The sequence below is a fragment of the Anomaloglossus baeobatrachus genome, chromosome 12 (genome assembly GCF_048569485.1).
Source record: "Anomaloglossus baeobatrachus isolate aAnoBae1 chromosome 12, aAnoBae1.hap1, whole genome shotgun sequence".
Lineage (NCBI taxonomy): Eukaryota > Metazoa > Chordata > Amphibia > Anura > Aromobatidae > Anomaloglossus > Anomaloglossus baeobatrachus.
Window position 1 is genome coordinate 4636914 of NC_134364.1, and position 19289 is coordinate 4656202.

General features: G+C 46.7%; 1 protein-coding gene across 1 annotated transcript in view; it reads right to left on the minus strand.

The window, feature by feature from the left end:
- Nucleotides 1–360: 360 nt before the first annotated feature.
- CEP128 (centrosomal protein 128) overlaps nucleotides 361–19289 on the minus strand; it is a 231396-nt gene continuing 212467 nt past the window's right edge. The window contains exon 25 of the mRNA XM_075330946.1: nucleotides 361–878. Coding sequence (XP_075187061.1) covers nucleotides 793–878 — 86 coding nt within the window. The 3' untranslated portion in view covers nucleotides 361–792. The remainder of the gene's footprint in view (nucleotides 879–19289) is intronic.

The window sequence follows — 19289 nt, forward strand, 5'->3', positions numbered from 1 at the left end:
TCCCCATAGGTTTTGTTGGGAAATGTCTGCAGAAAGATTACAACCATTTCTCAAGAAATTTCTGCGGTAAAACCGCAGTGTGCACACAGGGCGTAAAACCGAGGATAAAACCGCAGTGTGCACACAGGGCGTAAAACCGAGGATAAAACCGCAGTGTGCACACAGGGCGTAAAACCGCGGGTAAAAACGCAGTGTGCGTACAGGGCCTAACACTCCTTTAGACCAACCCATTTGTTTTCCACAAACAAAACACAGGGGACAATAAACAAAACAACACACAAAACATATAACAAACTATGTGCAGTGTCCAGACAGTTCTTGAGCAGCCGACACTAAATACCAGAGACCACAACACAAAAATTATAATAAATCATTTATTGCTGAAAATACAAATTTCAAGAATATTTTAGCAGCATTACACATCAAGTCAATAAGTACAAAAGCAATAAACCCCCATATTAACAGTAAAAACACAATCAAGCCTTCCCACAGACACATGAGCAGCCCATGCAGAGGGACCGCATGTAACCTCATGGGCTGGACACATCCTCAGCCCCCGCCATCATCAGACTCACACCTCCACACACAGAGCTGTGGAGGCCAAAACAAGGCGCCCCAGCCCTAGCCCCAGCCCCAGCCCCACCATAGAGGTGGAAAATAAAGCGGAGGATGGACACTGCCAATCACAATAGACAACTCACTGCTTCTACATACATAATACAAGACAAGAAGCAGCCTGTACTCAGCAGTCAGTGACAATATGGCAGGGGACAGGAACCACGGATCCCGCTCTCAGGACACCACGCCACCCAGCGTCACACCGACCGTCTGATCCTTCACACTCTCACCACCGGGAAGAGGCCTTTTTTTACCAGGAGCTGAAAGAAGAAAACAAAAACAATAAACATTACACCAATAAAAACAAACACCACAAATACACAGTCATAAGACACTTACACACACAGACCTTGTGCTATGGCCTCCACTAGACTAACACTTACCCAAGACGATTAACAAAAATAAGAGTTACCTACAGAACAGGAGAAGGACTTGGGTATTCTCATTACAAATAAGCTGAGCAGCAGCACTCAATGTCAAGCAGCAGCTGCTAAAGCAAACAAGATTTTAGGGTGTATAAAAAGAGAGATTAGATCCCGTGATCCCAACGTATTGTTACCCCTCTATAAATCACTTGTAAGGCCACATCTGGAATACGGGATCCAGTTTTGGGCTCCACATTTTAAAAAGGACATTCAGAAGTTAGAGTCAGTTCAAAGGCGGGCAACTAGACTATTACAAGGAATGGAGGCCGCCCGTATGAGGAGTAATGGAGGCCGCCCGTATGACGAGTGATGGAGGCCGCCCGTATGATGAGTAATGGAGGCCTCCCATATGATGGCAGATTGAACAAGTTAGATATGTTTAGCTTAGAAAAAAGACGTCTCAGAGGAGATCTCATTTATATGTATAAATACATGTGTGGTCAATATAAAGGACTGGCACATGACTTATTTCTTCCGAAAACAATACTAAGGACCAGGGGGCACTCACTGCGAGTGGAAGAAAAGCGATTCCGACACCTAAATAGGAAAGGGTTCTTTACAGTTAGAGCAGTCAGACTGTGGAATACACTACCACAAGAGGTAGTAATGGCAGATACTATAAAAGCTTTTAAAAAAGGGCTGGATGATTTCCTCAGTACACAACATTGTTGGTTATAAATGACTCAGTGACTAAATGTAGAACTGGTGGAGGAAGGTTGAACTAGATGGACCTAGGTCTTTTTTCAACCTAAGTAACTATGTAACTAAAAATTAGTAATAATCCAAACAAGGGACAGAAAAGCCGGCACTGAGTGACCACCAAAATCAGGACACCCAAAAACCCTCCAACATATACAAATATATCACTACAGAGGAATCTAGCAGACTTCATAAGGAGAGAAACAGCAACAATAAAAACAACAATTATCTATTTATTAGTCACATCCTGTGAACATCTAAACACACACACATTGTATACTCAGTATCATGTAGTTCAAAACCCTAGAATTGACCTTTCAGAGCCCAAACACCAGCCCAATTGTCCTAACAATCACGTCCCCTTCACACACTCAACTCCATCTTACCACCTTTCCCAGCATGCCTTAAGGTGGTGTCACACATAGCGACAACGACGTCGCTGCTAAGTCACCATATTCTGTGACATAGCAGCAACGTCCCGTCGCTGTGTGTGACATCCAGCAACAACCTGGCCCCTGCTGTGAGGTCGCCGCTCGTTGCTGAATGTCCAGCTTCATTTTTTGGACGTTGCTCTCCCGCTGTGAAGCACACATTGCTGTGTGTGACAGCGAGAGAGCGATGAACTGAAGCGAGCAGGGAGCCGGCGTCTGACAGCCTGCGGTAAGCTGTAACCACGGTAAACATCGGGTAACCAATAAGCCCTTCTCTTGGTTACCCGATATTTACATTAGTTACTAGCACCGCCGCTCTCACACTGCCAGTGCCGCCTCCCTGCTCCCTGCACACGTAGCAGAGTACACATCGGGTAATAACCCGATGTGTACTCTGGCTAGGAGTGCAGGGAACAGGAGCCGGCACTGGCAGTGTGAGAGCGGCGGTGCTAGTAACTAAGGTAAATATCGGGTAACCAAGAGAAGTGTTTTCCTTGGTTACCCAATATTTACCTTAGTTACGCTTCCACGCGTCGCTGCTGGCTGGGGGCTGGTCACTGGTGAGATCTGCCTGTTTGACAGCTCATCAGCGACCATGTAACGATGCAGAAGCGATCCTGATAAGGTCAGATCGCTGGTCGTGATCACTGCTGCATCGCTATGTGTGACACCACCTTTAGGCCCGTTTCACACGTCAGTGAAAAACAGTGACGTTTTTCACTGGCGTGTAAAACATGCACATGTCCCTGCGTGTGCCGAAAATCACGGCACACGTGGGTTGTCTAAGTGCAATCCGGGCTCCGTTCTCCGTGGCCCGTGATTGCACTTAGAGATTCACTCACCTGCGCCCGCTCCCGCTGTCCGTGGTGCTGATCGCTCCCGCGACGCAGCATCCGGCCGGCGGTGACCCCTGCAGCAGCTGCTTCCGGGTCGGCTGTGTCGCGCATAATGAATATGCGCGACAGTAATCAGCCGGCACAGAAGGAGCAGGGAGAACGGGCTGCAGAGGACATCGCTGGACGCCGGGTGAGTTAAAATGTTTTTTATTTTAAAAGTACGTTTTTTTCTGGCACGTGTTTCACGGACCACACCACTGCGTGGTCCGTGGGACATCAGTGATGCCATAAAAAAATGGACATGTCTCCGTGCAGCAATCACGCACACGCGGGTACGCTGCACGGAGACACGTGCAGTGACAAATCACTGACGTCTGAGCAGACCCATTCATTATAATGGGTCTGCGTATGTCAGGGATTCTGGTACGTTTAAAAAAAAAAGCACAAACGTCCCAGAATCACTGACGTGTGAAAGGGGCCTTAGACTGAGCAATAAGAGAAAAATCACAACACCCCCTGTAACTCCTTCCCCACATCAACACCATCAAGACACTGATCCCAGAACACCTAAATACCAAGTCACAAACACACAATACCGCCACACAGTCACCAGTTATACACCACAATACAGAGGACATAGAGTAAGGCCATCACTATTTACAAGACACAACCACACTCGCATGCCCTTTCCCTAAACTAAGTGCTAAAGACCCACAATTCCACATCCAAAGCTAGAGATTACCCTTTATAACAGAAAGATCCATCGACTGCTAAGACCACCCTTAAGTTTGATTTTTCCCCTCAAGACTCAAACAGAATAATGTGACTAATATAGGTGGAGCACAGCTGTATACTGATCAATGCATCACCACACATACAGTCCACAAGGACTAACATTAAAACACACCAGGACCTGCTGAGACCAAAAAAAACAAAAAACAAACTAACACGGCTGCCGCACTACTTAGCTTCACATACAAGGCTTCAGACACATACCCCATGTTAACACCAGTGCCTCGGAGCAGCATTAATCAACCAACCACCCCCACCCCCACCGGCTCCACAACCGCAGAAATCCTGGGAAGTCACATCAACTCCAAGTTGGCCCCATATAACCAAGAAAAGCCACAAGAGTGACTGGCCTGAGGTCGGAGATTCACTGCTCAGCCCAGCATCTCACATGCTCCATCCTTCACTGCACAGCACCACAAGCGCCAGCAATGCAGGGCTGACATATACAGCAAACTCCCTCCGCAGCCTCATCACTCAGAAAATAGACCCACCACAGTAAGGTCACATCAACTGGAAGTAGCCATCGCATCTCTAAGGTCACAAAGCCCAGGGGACACACAGCATGGATGAGCAGACTGCAATAACACCACTCAGAGGCACAATGGACTACACAAGGAGAGCACTGATTCATCTAATTACAACAATATAGCTACAAACACTAAGTAATGACACACTTTAACTCAAAAACACTCAAAAGATAAAGACCGTGCACAAGATGGAGAGGAAACATCTACAGCTTCACCACAGGAAACAGCCCAACAATGTCACATCAGGAAAACAGAGACCCGATGAAGCCCAGAACCTAGAGAAGAGCTCAACATCTCACACACGAAAAATCAAGCAACCCGTTACCACAACGATCCAAAGTCATCACCTCTCTCAGCAGAGCACTGGTGACCACTACTGAGTGACATCCAAAACATCTGGAGACATCCACAGCTCACACCAAAAACACTCAGGACTGGGCCACAATCATGTGTGGGAGAAAGTAAGTTGTCACATCAAAAGCACATCTCAACAGAATACATAATTGCCACCTTAACATTGAAAATACAGCATTACCTGACAAACAAGACAACGTAACACAAAAGAAACAAGTGGCCCCTTATATCCCTATCACAGGCCTCTCACCCACACAAACAACACCCATGATCTGCACTAATGGGGGGGGACACACGTAAACAGCCTGACCTTTATAACCAAAATCATGAGGCAACACATGGAAAAGGGGTGACATTGACTCCTACAATTGCAAAGAGATGAGACAAAAATACAGCTTTAGGCTATGTGCCCACGCTACAGGATTTATCGCGGATTTGACGCGGATTTTGACGCGGATTTAGCGCGGATTTGCCGAAAATCTGCAGCACAGCTACTCCCCAGCCATTTCAATGGCATTTTGGAAATGCTGTGCCCATGCTGCGGATTTTTCCGCTGCGGATTTTGCCGCGGATTTTGATGCGGAACAAACTGCAGCATGTCAATTGTTTGGTGCAGTTTTGGTGCGGATTTTCTGTTTTGAATGGGGGAAAAAAAAAAAATGAAATCCGCATCAAAATCCGCGGCAAATCCGCGGTAAATCCGCGGGTGCGGATTTGCCGCGAAAGTTGCGGATTTTCAGGCAAAAAAATCCGCATGGACATTCTAGCGTGGGCACATAGCCTTACCGCTCTTAAGACAATATTTGCCTCCACAATTGGATAAATTTAAACCCACCAAAAATCATAAAAAACAGAACAAAATTACAGGGAAACATACTGCTCCACATGTACCAAGTCAGCAGTCTGCCCCGTGAGTCCATAGCCTACAGAACCAGAGAAAGGGACCATTTTATACACTTAGGAAGCCTTTACAGGTGTTTGCTCCTTTTCATCTAATTTACCGAGATAATGCCTTTTGGGTTTTCATAAGAATCTACAGCAATAAACACTTGAACTCAATCATCATCTTCTAATGACTATCAATAAACATGTGAAATTGATCCCTCTGTGTGTAAAGACTCAAATTACCTTTTTGTAGTCAATATAATAAATTACACTTTTTAACATATTCTTGATTATTGACATGCACATACATGTATATACAAGGGGCTGCTGATAAGTCTTTAGCTTTGTGATCTTTTTCATTTCCATGGGAACAAATGTTACATCACATGAAAGCCTTATGGATCTAATATTTGTGGCAAAATGTTGGGTTTGTTGCTTATGGCAACAGTGTTGTACGCACGCGGGAAAACTAAAGAACAGGGTCTAGTGCGATTTTCACAGCAACTGAGAGCAGAGGAGGAATACAATTCTTGTTTCTGCAAGGAAAGTCCGCAGCGGATATTCATGGTGATATGTCGCAGACATTGGGGGATCAATGCCCTTCATATTCCACAGGTAAGAACTGGGTTATCAAATTTAAAACAGGCCGCTTCAGCCCCAATGATGAGCCTCGTGCTGGATGTCCGAGAGTGGTTGTTGATCGTCGATGCTGCGCACAACCTCATACTGGAGAATCCAAAAAATTCATCAACAGCAATTACAGACATCATGGTTGGTACATAAAATGAGAATAAAGGTTGGTACATAAAATGAGAATAATGGGGATAGGGGAAAATATGTGTAACTGGGTTAAAAACTGGCTCAGTGATAGGAAACAAGGGGTGGTTATTAATGGTACGTACTCGGACTGGGTCTCAGTTCATAGTGGGGTACCACAGGGGTCAGTATTGGGCCCGCTTCTTTTCAACATATTTATAAATGACCTTGTTGGGGGCATGCGGAGTAGAATTTCAATATTTGCAGATGATACTAAACTCTGCAGGGTAATCAATACAGAGGAGGATAATTTTATATTACAGGGAGATTTATGTAAATTGGAGGATTGGGCTGAGAAGGGGCAATTGAAGTTTAATGTAGATAAATGTAAGGTCATGCACTTGGGTAGAGGAAATAACATTTATGATTATGTACTTAATTGTAGAACACTGGGTAAAACAGACACAGAAAAAGACTTGGGTGTATGGGTGGATGGTAAACTTCACTTTAGTGGACAGTGTCAGGCAGCTGCTGCCAGGGCTAATAAAATAATGGGATGTATTAAAAGAGGTAGAAGTGTTCATGAAAAAAATATAGTTCTACCTCTGTACAAGTCACTAGTGCGACCGCACTTATATATCGGTGACCAGAATTGTACACAGTATATAAGAAGGAAATAGCTGAACTGGAGAGGGTGCAGAGAAGACCACCAAGATTATTAGAGGAATGGGTGGGCTGCAATACCAAGACAGGAAAAACGAAGGCTTAGGGGGGATGTAATCACAATGTATAAATATATGAGGGGACAGTACAGAGACCTTTACAAAGATCTTTTTACACCTAGGCCTGCGACTGGAACACGGGGGCATCCGCTACGTCTTGAGGAAAGAAGGTTTAATCATAATCACAGACGAGGATTCTTTACTGTACGAGCAGTGAGACTATGGAACTCTCTGCCGCATGATGTTGTAATGAGGGAGTCACTACGAACATTAAGCAGAGCCTGGACGCCTTTCTTGAAAAATGTAATATTACCAGTTATGTATATTAGATTTTATGACAGGGTATTGATCCAGGGAACTAGTCTGATTGCCGGATGTGGAGTCAGGAAGGAAATTTTTTCCCCATTGGAACTTGTTTGCCACATTGGGGGTTTTTGCCTTCCTCTGGATCAACCTGTTAGGCTACGGGTTGAACTAGATGGACTTAGAGTCTCCCTTCAACCTTAAAAACTATGATACTATGGGGATTTCCCAGGAACATGTTTGTGTCATTATCCATGAACATTTGGACATGAGGAAGCGATCTGCAAAGTGGGTCCCCAAATGTCTAACAACAGATAAGAGAAGCTGCGAGTGACAACCTCCCAGTCTATTTGTCAGCGTTTCCGGACTGATAAGAACTTCCTGGATCAACCATTTACTATAAATGAGACCTGGATTTATTTGTATGACCCAGAAAAAAAGAACAGTCAAAAGAGTGGAGGCACAGTGGTTCTCCTCGTCCAAAGACGTTCAGGGGGCAAAAATCAGCCAGCCTAAGGTGATGGCGTCTGTGTTCTGGCATAAGGAGGGTGTGCTGCTAGTGGACTACCTTCAAAAGGGTTCCACCATCAATGCAAACTATTACTTTGAAATTTTGGACCAAATGAAGGTAGCTCTGAAGGTTAAAGGGAGACGCAAGCTGTCCAAAGGAATCTTGTTCATCCAAGACAACACCTCTGCTCACACTGCACAAGCGACCATGGTAAAACTGGCAGAGCTGGTTAACCACCCACCTAATTCACCAGATCTTGCCCCCTCCCCCTGTGGAGACACGGGGCTCAGTGGGTGCTCTCGTCCACTAAAACCCGCCGCCTTTAGAAAGACAGCGTGGCTCAGGGCTCATCCCAACTGAACGCCGGCCTCCTTAACCGTGGGCGTAACACTACTCAGACAACACAGGGTGAGGGAACCACAATAATTAGACTTTATTGGATCCCCAAACAATTAACGGCACATAACCAGCAAAACACACATGTAACAGGCAACAGAGTCTCACCCTTCCGCTGGCTCACCAGGGATTTAGAATGTCCATGCCTCAGAGCTTCCAGGGCCGCTTACTCCAGTCCAGCAGCACCCCGCTTTTGGCGGGCACCCACCGAGAAAGGAATAATGCCAGATTCAGGAAGCTGTGTGAGGTCTGCAAAGTCTGTAACAGGTGACTGAACTGTCCCAACCTGAGTGTCCTCCTTAGGTAGTCCTGGTTTGATGTTACAATCCTGGCAGCTGGGGTCGAAATCCCTAGGCTGTGGATATGGTCTCCAACCGGAACCAGAGCCCCTAGATTGAAGCCATAAGGTATCCTGATCCTCTAGTCAGCTCCAAAGAGCTTAGACTGGATCCATCAACCTTCATCAACCCCTGGTGGATTACTGGAAAAGTCTGGAGAGTAATAGCTAAGCAAACATGACTTAGCACACATAAGAACAATAGTCTGGCTGAATGTTAAGAAACTTTAACCCATGAGAGTCCATGTCGTCACACCCCCCACCTAGCATCTATTTCAAAACCTGAAAAAACACCTCAAGGTACCAAATTTCACACAATTTCTGATGCCATGGCTGCTATAGATGCCTGATTTCAGGCATAACTGTAATCCTTCTTTTTACTAGGCTTACACAACTTGGAATACCAATGTTATGCGGGCGTCACACGATACGATCTATCGAGCGATCGTACCCGCCCCCGTCGTTTGTGCGTCACGGGCAATTAGTTGCCCGTGGCACACAAAGTCGTTAAACCCCCGTCACACGTACTTACCTGCTGAGCGACGTCGCTGTGGGCGGTGAACATCCACTTCCTGAAGGGGGAGGGACGTTCGGCGTCACAGCGACGTCACACAGCGGCCGGCCAATAGAAGCGGAAGGGCGGAGATGAGTAGGACGTAAACATCCCGCCCACCTCCTTCCTTCCGCATAGCCGGCGGGAGCCGCAGGACGCAAGTAAGCGGTGTTCATCGTTCCTGGGGTGTCACACGGCGCGATGTGTGCTACCCCGGGTATGATGAACAACCGGCGCAGTGAAGAATAAACGATTTTTTAAAAATAAACTACGTGTAAACGATACACTATTTGTAACAGATTTGTGATCATTCTGAGATGCTCAGAGGTGTCACACGAAACGACGTCGCAAATGATGCCAGATGTGAGTCACGGAAACCGTGACCCCGATGACATATTGCACAATGGATAGTCTCGTGTGACGCCCGCATAAGAAGTGTGTTGTTATCAGTGGAGAGTGTGTGGAAGAAATGGAAAGTATCATCATCCTAGCTCATGTCTTTCTGGGTAAGGGTACCTTCACACTTAGCGATGCAGCAGCGATCCGACCAGCGATCTGACCTGGTCAGGATCGCTGCTGCATCGCTACATGGTCGCTGGTGAGCTGTCAAACAGGCAGATCTCACCAGCGACCACTGAACAGCCCCCAGCCAGCAGCGACGTGCAAGCGACGCTGCGCTTGCACGGAGCCGCCGACTGGAAGCTGCAGAGACTGGTAACTAAGGTAAACATCGGGTTTGGTTACCCGATGTTTACATTAGTTACCAGCGCTGTGTGCAGGGAGCCGCGCACACTGAGCGCTGGCTCCTTGCTCTCCTAGCTGCTGTACACATCGGGTTAATTAACCCGATGTGTAATGCAGCTACATGTGCAGAGAGCAGGGAGCCGCGCACACTGAGCGCTGGCTCCTTGCTCTCCTAGCTGCTGTACACATCGGGTTAATTAACCCGATGTGTAATGCAGCTACATGTGCAGAGAGCAGGGAGCCGCGCACACTGCTTAGCGCTGGCTCCTTGCTCTCCTAGCTGCTGTACACATCGGGTTAATTAACCCGATGTGTACAGCAGCTACATGTGCAGAGAGCCGGCAGCACAGGCAGCGTGAGAGCTGCAGAGGCTGGTAACTAAGGTAAATATCGGGTAACCACCTTGGTTACCCGATGTTTATCTTGGTTACAAGCTTACCTCAGCTGTCAGACGCCGGCTCCTGCTCCCTGCTCGCTTCATTTGTCGCTCTCTCGCTGTCACACACAGCGATCTGTGTGTCACAGCGGGAGAGCGGCTTTGAAGAAAACGAACCAGGGCTGTGTGTAACGAGCAGCGATCTCGCAGCAGGGGCCAGATCGCTGCTCAGTGTCACACACAGCGAGATCGCTAATGAGGTCACTGCTGCGTCACAAAAAGCGTGACTCAGCAGCGATCTCGGCAGCGAGCTCGCTGTGTGTGAAGCACCCCTAAAGCCAAAAACTTATCAGCAGCCCCTTGAATTAAAGTAAATGCACACAATCAGTATTCACACCATTTGGGAAGCAGCATGCTTCAGCTATGTCAATAAAGTACAAGCATAGTGGATGGGATTAAAAAAAAAAACCCATGCCCACTGTGCTTATTTATCCACAGCAAACACTGACCCGGAGCCACTTTCCAAGCAGCAGCATATCAATTGTTTGCCGCAGAATCACAAGTGTCCTCCATAACAAAAGACCACTGAGAACCAAACCCTGATCATGGGCAAAAGCTGCTGCAGTCTCCTGCGGAGGAGTCTCGTGGCCCCTCTGGTCAGGACCCACTGAGTCCAGGAGGCAGCAAGTCCTGATCATGTGCCCAAGCCCTAAGGGATAATGCACGGTTACAAACCTCTCTGAACCTGTCTCACTAAACCCGCCGCACAGACGCCCCAAGGTATAATGCACGGTCACAAACCTCTCTGAACCTGTCTCACTAAACCCGCCGCACAGACGCCCCAAGGTATAATGCACGGTCACAAACCTCTCTGAACCTATCTCACTAAACCCGCCGCACAGACGCCCCAAGGTATAATGCACGGTCACAAACCTCTCTGAACCTATCTCACTAAACCCGCCGCACAGACGCCCCAAGGTATAATGCACGGTCACAAACCTCTCTGAACCTATCTCACTAAACCCGCCGCACAGACGCCCTAAGGTATAATGCATGGTCACAAACCTCTCTGAACCTATCTCACTAAACCCACCGCACAGACGCCCCAAGGTATAATGCACGGTCACAAACCTCTCTGAACCTGTCTCACTAAACCCGCCGCACAGACGCCACATTGGACAGCCACTGAGGACACCTCACTTATCTCCAAGAAAAACTACAACTGCCTGCCATGAAACCGCACATCGCAAGCCTCACCGTGACATATGCAAAACATCAGAGCCGCACAATACAGCCTCATCACTTCCCCAAACACGTTACATGCCACACTCCAAGGAGTACAGAAGGGCAACTTGTCACAATGTTACACTGACATCCCCTGGCCACGCAGACACAGGGAGGGAAACAAAGTGGCTAGCACAACCTCCAAGGCAACACTCACAACCCACGCAGGCCTACACACCCTTCACTAGCCCCAGTCAAGCAGGGCCCAGCCAGCTAGGTAGTCTGCCACCAGTTCCTTAATCCGGGTTCAGTAGCAGAACTATATCAGGCCACAAACCAACCCAGGTAGCATGCAATACTAAACCAAGAACACGGACGTGGGATTTGTGGATCGAGATTAAAAAAAAAAAAACCCAAATAACAAAAAAAAAACAAAAAAAACCAAAACATCACCTTACAGGCTAACTAGATAACACTTATCTTATATTATTATTATTATTATTATTACTATATATACACATGAACAATTTACAAACATTATGGTCAGAAATGTATAGACACAATATAGGTGCAAACAGATGCACATATGAATCAGTTACCGGTTTCCTTGGAAATAGGCCTGGTGCGGGCTCGGCACAGGGAGGCGCTGTGGAGCCACTAGTTTTCTGGGGACTCCACACACATTTAGTGCATGTGACATCTCAGCAAAAACACAACCAAAAGGTCCACTTTGGGGAAAAAAAACCCAAATACATCTCCCACATACCACCTACCTGGTGAACTAGGACAAGGCTGGGCAGATGGGATATACCTACCTCAGGTTCTAGAGAATGAGGAAAAGGCACCGTACCGGTTATCTTTGCCTCTGAGCATCCCACACGGAGCATATTAACATCATCTTTCCTGTTATGATTTCAGCTAGCCATAACTAGGAAACATGATGTGGCTAGTGTCTTCTGGCAGCTGGATAAGAATTATAGGCTGATACACATAACCCACAATTAAGGCAAAATAAGGATTATGTCCAGCCACTGCCCTGAGCCCAAAGATATGCCTCGCAGATTTGTGGGAGCTACGCACACCCAATGTAAATGATTTGTACCCAGGTGCCAGTCTGTCTGCACATCCCCTTGGAAGCTTCTTGGAAACTCACAATGACACACCCATTTTATTACTTGAATTAATTTTTACACCAATGGGGTCTTGCTGTGGTCGGGGGTTTCTCCTTACTTAAAAAAAAATACAAAAAATAACCCCTTACAATTTTGTCCGGAATTGAGGTAATGGATGTGTAGCCTAAATATGGTGACCTCTAACTGCAGAACAGAATGAATGAGTACGTTAATTATTCAGACCCCTTTAAATTTTGCACTCATTGTCTCATTACAGCCATTTGGTAAATTAATAACAAAAAAAATATCAAAATAATACACACTCTGCACCCCATCCCCCATCTTGATAAACAAAAAAAAAATTTTTTTTTTGGCTAATTATTAAACAAGATAAACAGAAAGATCACATGGTCATAACTACTCGTACTCGGACTGGGTCTCAGTTCATAGTGGGGTACCACAGGGGTCAGTATTGGGCCCGATTCTTTTCAACATATTTATAAATGACCTTGTTGGGGGCATGCGGAGTAGAATTTCAATATTTGCAGATGATACTAAACTCTGCAGGGTAATCAATACAGAGGAGGATAATTTTATATTACAGGGAGATTTATGTAAATTGGAGGATTGGGCTGAGAAGGGGCAATTGAAGTTTAATGTAGATAAATGTAAGGTCATGCACTTGGGTAGAGGAAATAACATTTATGATTAAGCATAAGCATAATCACAGACGAGGATTCTTTACTGTACGAGCAGTGAGACTATGGAACTCTCTGCCGCATGATGTTGTAATGAGTGATTCACTACTAACATTAAGCAGAGCCTGGATGCCTTTCTTGAAAATGTAATATTACCAGTTATGTATATTAGATTTTATGACAGGGTATTGATCCAGGGAACTAGTCTGATTGCCGGATGTGGACGAAGGAAGGACATTTTTTTCCCCATTGGAACTTGTTTGCCACATTGGGGTTTTTTTGCCTTCCTCTGGATCAACATGTTAGGCTACGGGGTGAACTAGATGGACTTAAAGTCCAGTCACACTAAACAACTTACCAGCGATCCCAACAACGATAGGGATCGCTGGTAAGTTGCTAGGAGGTTGCTGGTGAGATGTCACACTGCGACGCTCCAGCGATCCCACCAGCAACCTGACCTGGCAGGGATCGCTGGAGCGTGGCTACACAAGTTGCTGGTGAGCTCACCAGCAACCAGTGACCAGCGCCGCGTGGAAGATGCTGCGCTTGGTAACTAAGGTAAATATCGGGTAACCAACCCGATATTTACCTTGGTTACCAGCTCACGCAGCTACACGTGCAGAGAGCAGGGAGCAGCGCACACTGAGCGCTGGCTCCCTGCTCTCCTAGTACAGCACACATCGGGTTAATTACCCGATGTGTGCTGCAGCTACATGTGCAGAGAGCAGGGAGCAGCGCACAATGCTTAGCGCTGGCTCCCTGCTCTCCTAGCTACAGCACACATGGGGTTAATTACCCAATGTGTGCTGCAGCTAAATGTGCAGGGAGCAGCGCACAATGCTTAGCGCTGGCTCCCTGCTCTCCTAGCTACAGCACACATGGGGTTAATTACCCGATGTGTGCTGCAGCTAAATGTGCACAGAGCAGGGAGCAGCGCACAATGCTTAGCGCTGGCTCCTTGCTCTCCTAGTTACAGCACACATCGGGTTAATTAACCCGATGTGTCCTGCAGCTACATGTGCACAGAGCAGGAGCCGGCGTTGACAGTGAGAGCGGCGGAGGCTGGTAACAAAGGTAAATATCGGGTAACCAAGGACAGGGCTTCTTGGTTACCCGATGTTTACATTGGTTACCAGCCTCCGCAGAAGCCGGCTCCTGCTGCCTGCACATTTAGTTGTTGCTGTCTCGCTGTCACACACAGCGATCTGTGCTTCACAGCGGGACAGCAACAACTAAAAAATGGCCCAGGACATTCAGCAACAACCAACGACCTCACAGCAGGGGCCAGGGTGTTGCTGGATGTCACACACAGCAACATCGCTAGCAACGTCACAAAAGTTGTTCGTTAGCAGCGATGTGGCTAGCGATGTTGCTTAGTGTGACGGGGCCTTTAGAGTCCCCCTTCAACCTTAAAAACTATGATACTATGATAAGTATTCAGCCCTTTGCTCAGTATTGAGTAGACGCCCCCTCCCTTTTGAGCTAGTACGGCCATGAGTCTTCTTGGGATCCTGGATTTTGGGATCCTCAGCCATTCTTTCTTGTAGATCCTCTCCAGTTCCATCAGGTTGGATGGTGAACGTTGGTGGACACAATTTTCAAGCCTCTCCAGAGATTGGGTTTCAGTCCAGATTTGTTCTGAAGCCGCTCTTTTGTTATTTTAGCTGTGTGCTTAGGGTCATTGTCTTGTTGGAAGGTGAACCTTCGGTCAAGTCTGAGGTCCAGAGCAGTCTGGAAGAGTTTTTCTTCTAGGATATCTCTGTATTTGGCCCCATTCATCTTTCCATCAATTGCTACCAGTTGTGTCCCTGCCCCCATAACATGATGCAGCCACCACCATGCATCACTGTAGGGATTGTATTGGGCAGGTGATGAGCAGTGCCTGGTTTGCACCACATATACTTTGTTCCATAAGACCAGAGATTCTTATTTCTCATAGTCTGGGAGTCAGTCATGTTTTTTTTTAACAAACTCTATGCGGCTTTCATATGTCTTGCTTCTGTTGGGCCACTCTGCCATAAATGCCCGACAGGTGGAGTCTGCAGTGATAGGTGACTTTGTGGAACTTTCTCCCATCTCCAAACTGTATCTCTGGAGCTCAGCCACAGTGATCTTGGGGTTCTTCTTTACCTCTCACCAAGGCTCTTCGACGATTGCTCAGTTTGGCTGGACAGCCAGGTCTAGGAAGAGTTCTGGGGGTCCCAAACTTCTTCCATTTAAGGATTATGCAGGCCACTGTGCTCTTATGAACCTTGAGTCCTGCAGAAATTCTTTTGTAAGCTTGGCCAGACCTGTGCCTTGCCACAATTCTGTCTCGAGCTCCTTGGCCAGTTCCTTTGACCTCATGATCCTCATTTGGTGTGACATGCAGTGTGAGGTCTTATATAGACAGGTGTGCGCCTTTCCAAATCACGTCCTATCAGTGTAATTACACACAGCTGGACTCCAATGAAGGAGCAGAACCATCTCAAGGAGGATCACAAGGAAATGGACAGCATGTGACTTACATATGAGTGTCTGAGCAAAGGGGCTGAATACTTATAACCATGTGATATACTGAGCAAAGGGGGCTGAATACTTATGACCATGTGATATACTGAAGAAAGGGGCTGAATACTTATGACCATGTGATATTCCAGTTTTGTTTGGTTAACAAATTTGCAAACATTTCTACATTTGATTTTTTTTTGTCAAGATGGGGGATGGGGAGAAGAGTGCACATTAATGAGAAAAACAAACAATTTTTGCAAATAAAAAAATGGCTGCAATGAAACAAAGAGTAAAAAAATGTAAGGGTTCTGAATACTTTCCGTACATACTGTATGGTTGGCAGGTGACACCGTGTTCCTCCATTTACTGCTGACTTCACCAGATTCACATCACAGGTATTTGTCAGCCAAAGGCTTCAACCTATTTCAGACTAGCCATTTAACTACATTCCTCACCCAAAATTACTTCACACGATCAGTTTAAAACACTTACCGTATTTTTCGGACTATAAGACGCACCCTGGTTTTAGAGCAGGAAAATAGGAAAATAAATTTTTAAGCAAAAAATGGAGTCATGACACACTGTTATGAGGCGAGGATCTGCTGCTGACACTGTTATGGGGTAATGTCCCCAAATTCTCTACTAAGATACCCCATCCTGGTAATGATCCTCATGCCTTGTATATACAGTATATACCCCCATCCTTGCTCATAATATACCCCAATCCTGCTCATATACCCGCATCCTTGCTCATAATATACCCCCATTCTGCTCATAATATACCCCCATTCTGCTCATACCCCCATCCTGCTCATAATATACCCCCATCCTGCTCATAATATACCCCCATCCTGCTCATAATATACCCCCATCCTGCTCATAATATACCCCCATCCTGCTGATAATATACCCCCATCCTGCTCATAATATACCCCCATCCTGCTCATAATATACCCCCATCCTGCTCATAATATACCCCCATCCTGCTCATAATATACCCCCATCCTGCTCATAATATACCCCCATTCTGCTCATAATATACCCCCATCCTGCTATACAACGCCATGCTGGTATACGGCCCGCATCCTGTGGCACATAAAAAAAAATAAACGTTCATACTCACCTCACTCCCTGCAGCATCGCTCCTCCTCCTGTATGTGTCAGCGGCAGCGCCGCTGAGTGGAGCCGTCCCCATTCCCCTGTAGTACCGCGATCTCCTCCTGGCTGCTGGCGGCCGCTGAGTGGAGCCGTCCCCGTTCCCCTGCAGTACCGCGATCTCCTCCTGGCTGCCGGCACCCGCTGAGTGGAGCCGTCCCCGTTCCCCTGCAGTACCGCAATCTCCTCCCGGCGGCCGCTGAGTGGAGCCGTCCCCGTTCCCCTGCAGCACCGCAATGTCCTCCTGGCTGCCGGCGGCTGCGTGTGGACACGTGTGCAGTGCGATGACGTCATCGCTGTGCGCACCGCTAGTCTCCACTCAGCGGCCGCCAGCACATATAGGAGGACATTACGGTGCTACAGGGGAATGGGGACGGCTCCACTCAGCGGCCGCCGGCAGCCAGGAGGAGATTGCGGTACTGCAGGGGAACGGTGACAGGTGAGTGTACTGATTCACTGCACCCCGCGCTGATGATGATGCACGGGGGGCAGTGAATACAGCCGAACATGATCACTCCAGGCTGTAGTTGCCAGGGGTGATCATATGGGCCGGCTCTTTATCCCTCGCCCATCACCCAGCCCACCTGTCAGCGCTGAGAGATGATGGGTGTGCATATTAAATGAGCGGGTCCACGTGGTCACGGCAGGTGCTACTGCAGCCTGGTCCTGCCCCCGATGACTCGAGCCACCACAGCACCCTCATTCCCCGCAGCCCTACATTCAGACCATAAGACGCACCCCCCACTTTCCCCCAACATCTGGGGGGAAAAAAGTGCGTCTTATGGTCCGAAAAATATGGTAACCCTAACCCAATACTCTCAGAAACAAAACAGTGCCATCTTTTTAGGAGTCCTGGGGTATACATTTAAGATTAGTTTAGGTGGAACAAAATCCATGGGAAAATAAAGGAAACTTAAAATACCAATTAAAACAATGATTGACTATAAGTATTGCTTGGATTGTGGGACAGGGCTACAAACACCAATTTGGATTGGAACTTACATTTTTAGGAATAAAACAAAATACAAAAAAAAAAAATTGGGACATTTAAAATTCAATATTACATAACCAAGATTTAAAAAGAATTTACCCTCCCCCCACATCCGACCAACTAATTCTACATAACATCAGAAATGAGCTTTGGAGGGGATTCAAGCAACATTACAAAAGGTTGGGGACATTACAATATGAAAGCCATTTACACAGAACCAGGGGCTACTGAAGATTGCTCAGCGGAGGGCACTCAGCCTCCAGGACCAGCAGCTCCGGCGCCCTCCTGCACCCAGCAATCCCTCATAACGCCACAGGCAGCGCTTCCTACTACACTGGGATCATTTTGCACTTTATATATAGAAAAGAAGAAACAGGAATCACCTGGGGTCGGCCTTCTCTCTGGGGAGTCAGGCTGTGTCTGACAGATGACTTCACTCCCACAGCTGCGCCATCGCCTGCTCCACTATGCAGTGATGTCTAGGACATGACTACAGAGCGCTGACCACCAGGACCGATACAGTCTAAGGCCCAGCCCACAGTCAGTTAAGAGCCCCGGTTTGTTTAAATTAACCTTATAACTAATTTTTAAAGGACACCTTCTGTGAAAATGGCACAAAGAATATGGGAAGAAACATTGCCGCCATTGTCTATTAGAATTGGCTTTTCTGATGGAATTAAAAAAAAGTCTGTCTGGCAGGATTTAATAGGTCGGTAGGTGTATGGTGACACCAACCTGAGGGAGTGAGTAGAAATTAGGGTTTGGAAACACATTAGTGGAAGAATAAATGGAAAATTTAGAAGAAACACAAAAATCAAATGACAAACAAAAAAAATAAAATAATAAAATTCAATAACAGGGCAGCACATTAGCCATCATCTCAGGTCAAGCTGCAGAGCGTCACACATTAACCCTCGGCATTGTGATGACTTGCCTGGAAAAATGCAGGCACATGACCAGGAGTCGGCAATCAGAACAGATCCAAACGGATCACCCTAACACCAACACACAGATAACGGAAAGATTATTCCTTGACATTACTGAATTGCCAGGTTTAGGTCAATGCGTTTCGGAGGTCGCAGCCCCCTTCCTCAGGACATCAAGCAATGACAAAGAATCTATTCAGATGAGGGATGAGCCACTATAAATAGCCATGGAGATAAACGACACTGGACCACCCTAATTTTCACACATTGGCAGGATCCTTATCAAAATAAAAAACGGTAACAAACAATTAAACAAAAAAATATATAAAATATATTAAAAAATATAATATTTTTCCCATATACCTGGAAAACAGAAATAGCGACGTGTTATTCACCGCACAGTTTTCCCTCTTTGTCCTGCTCCCACA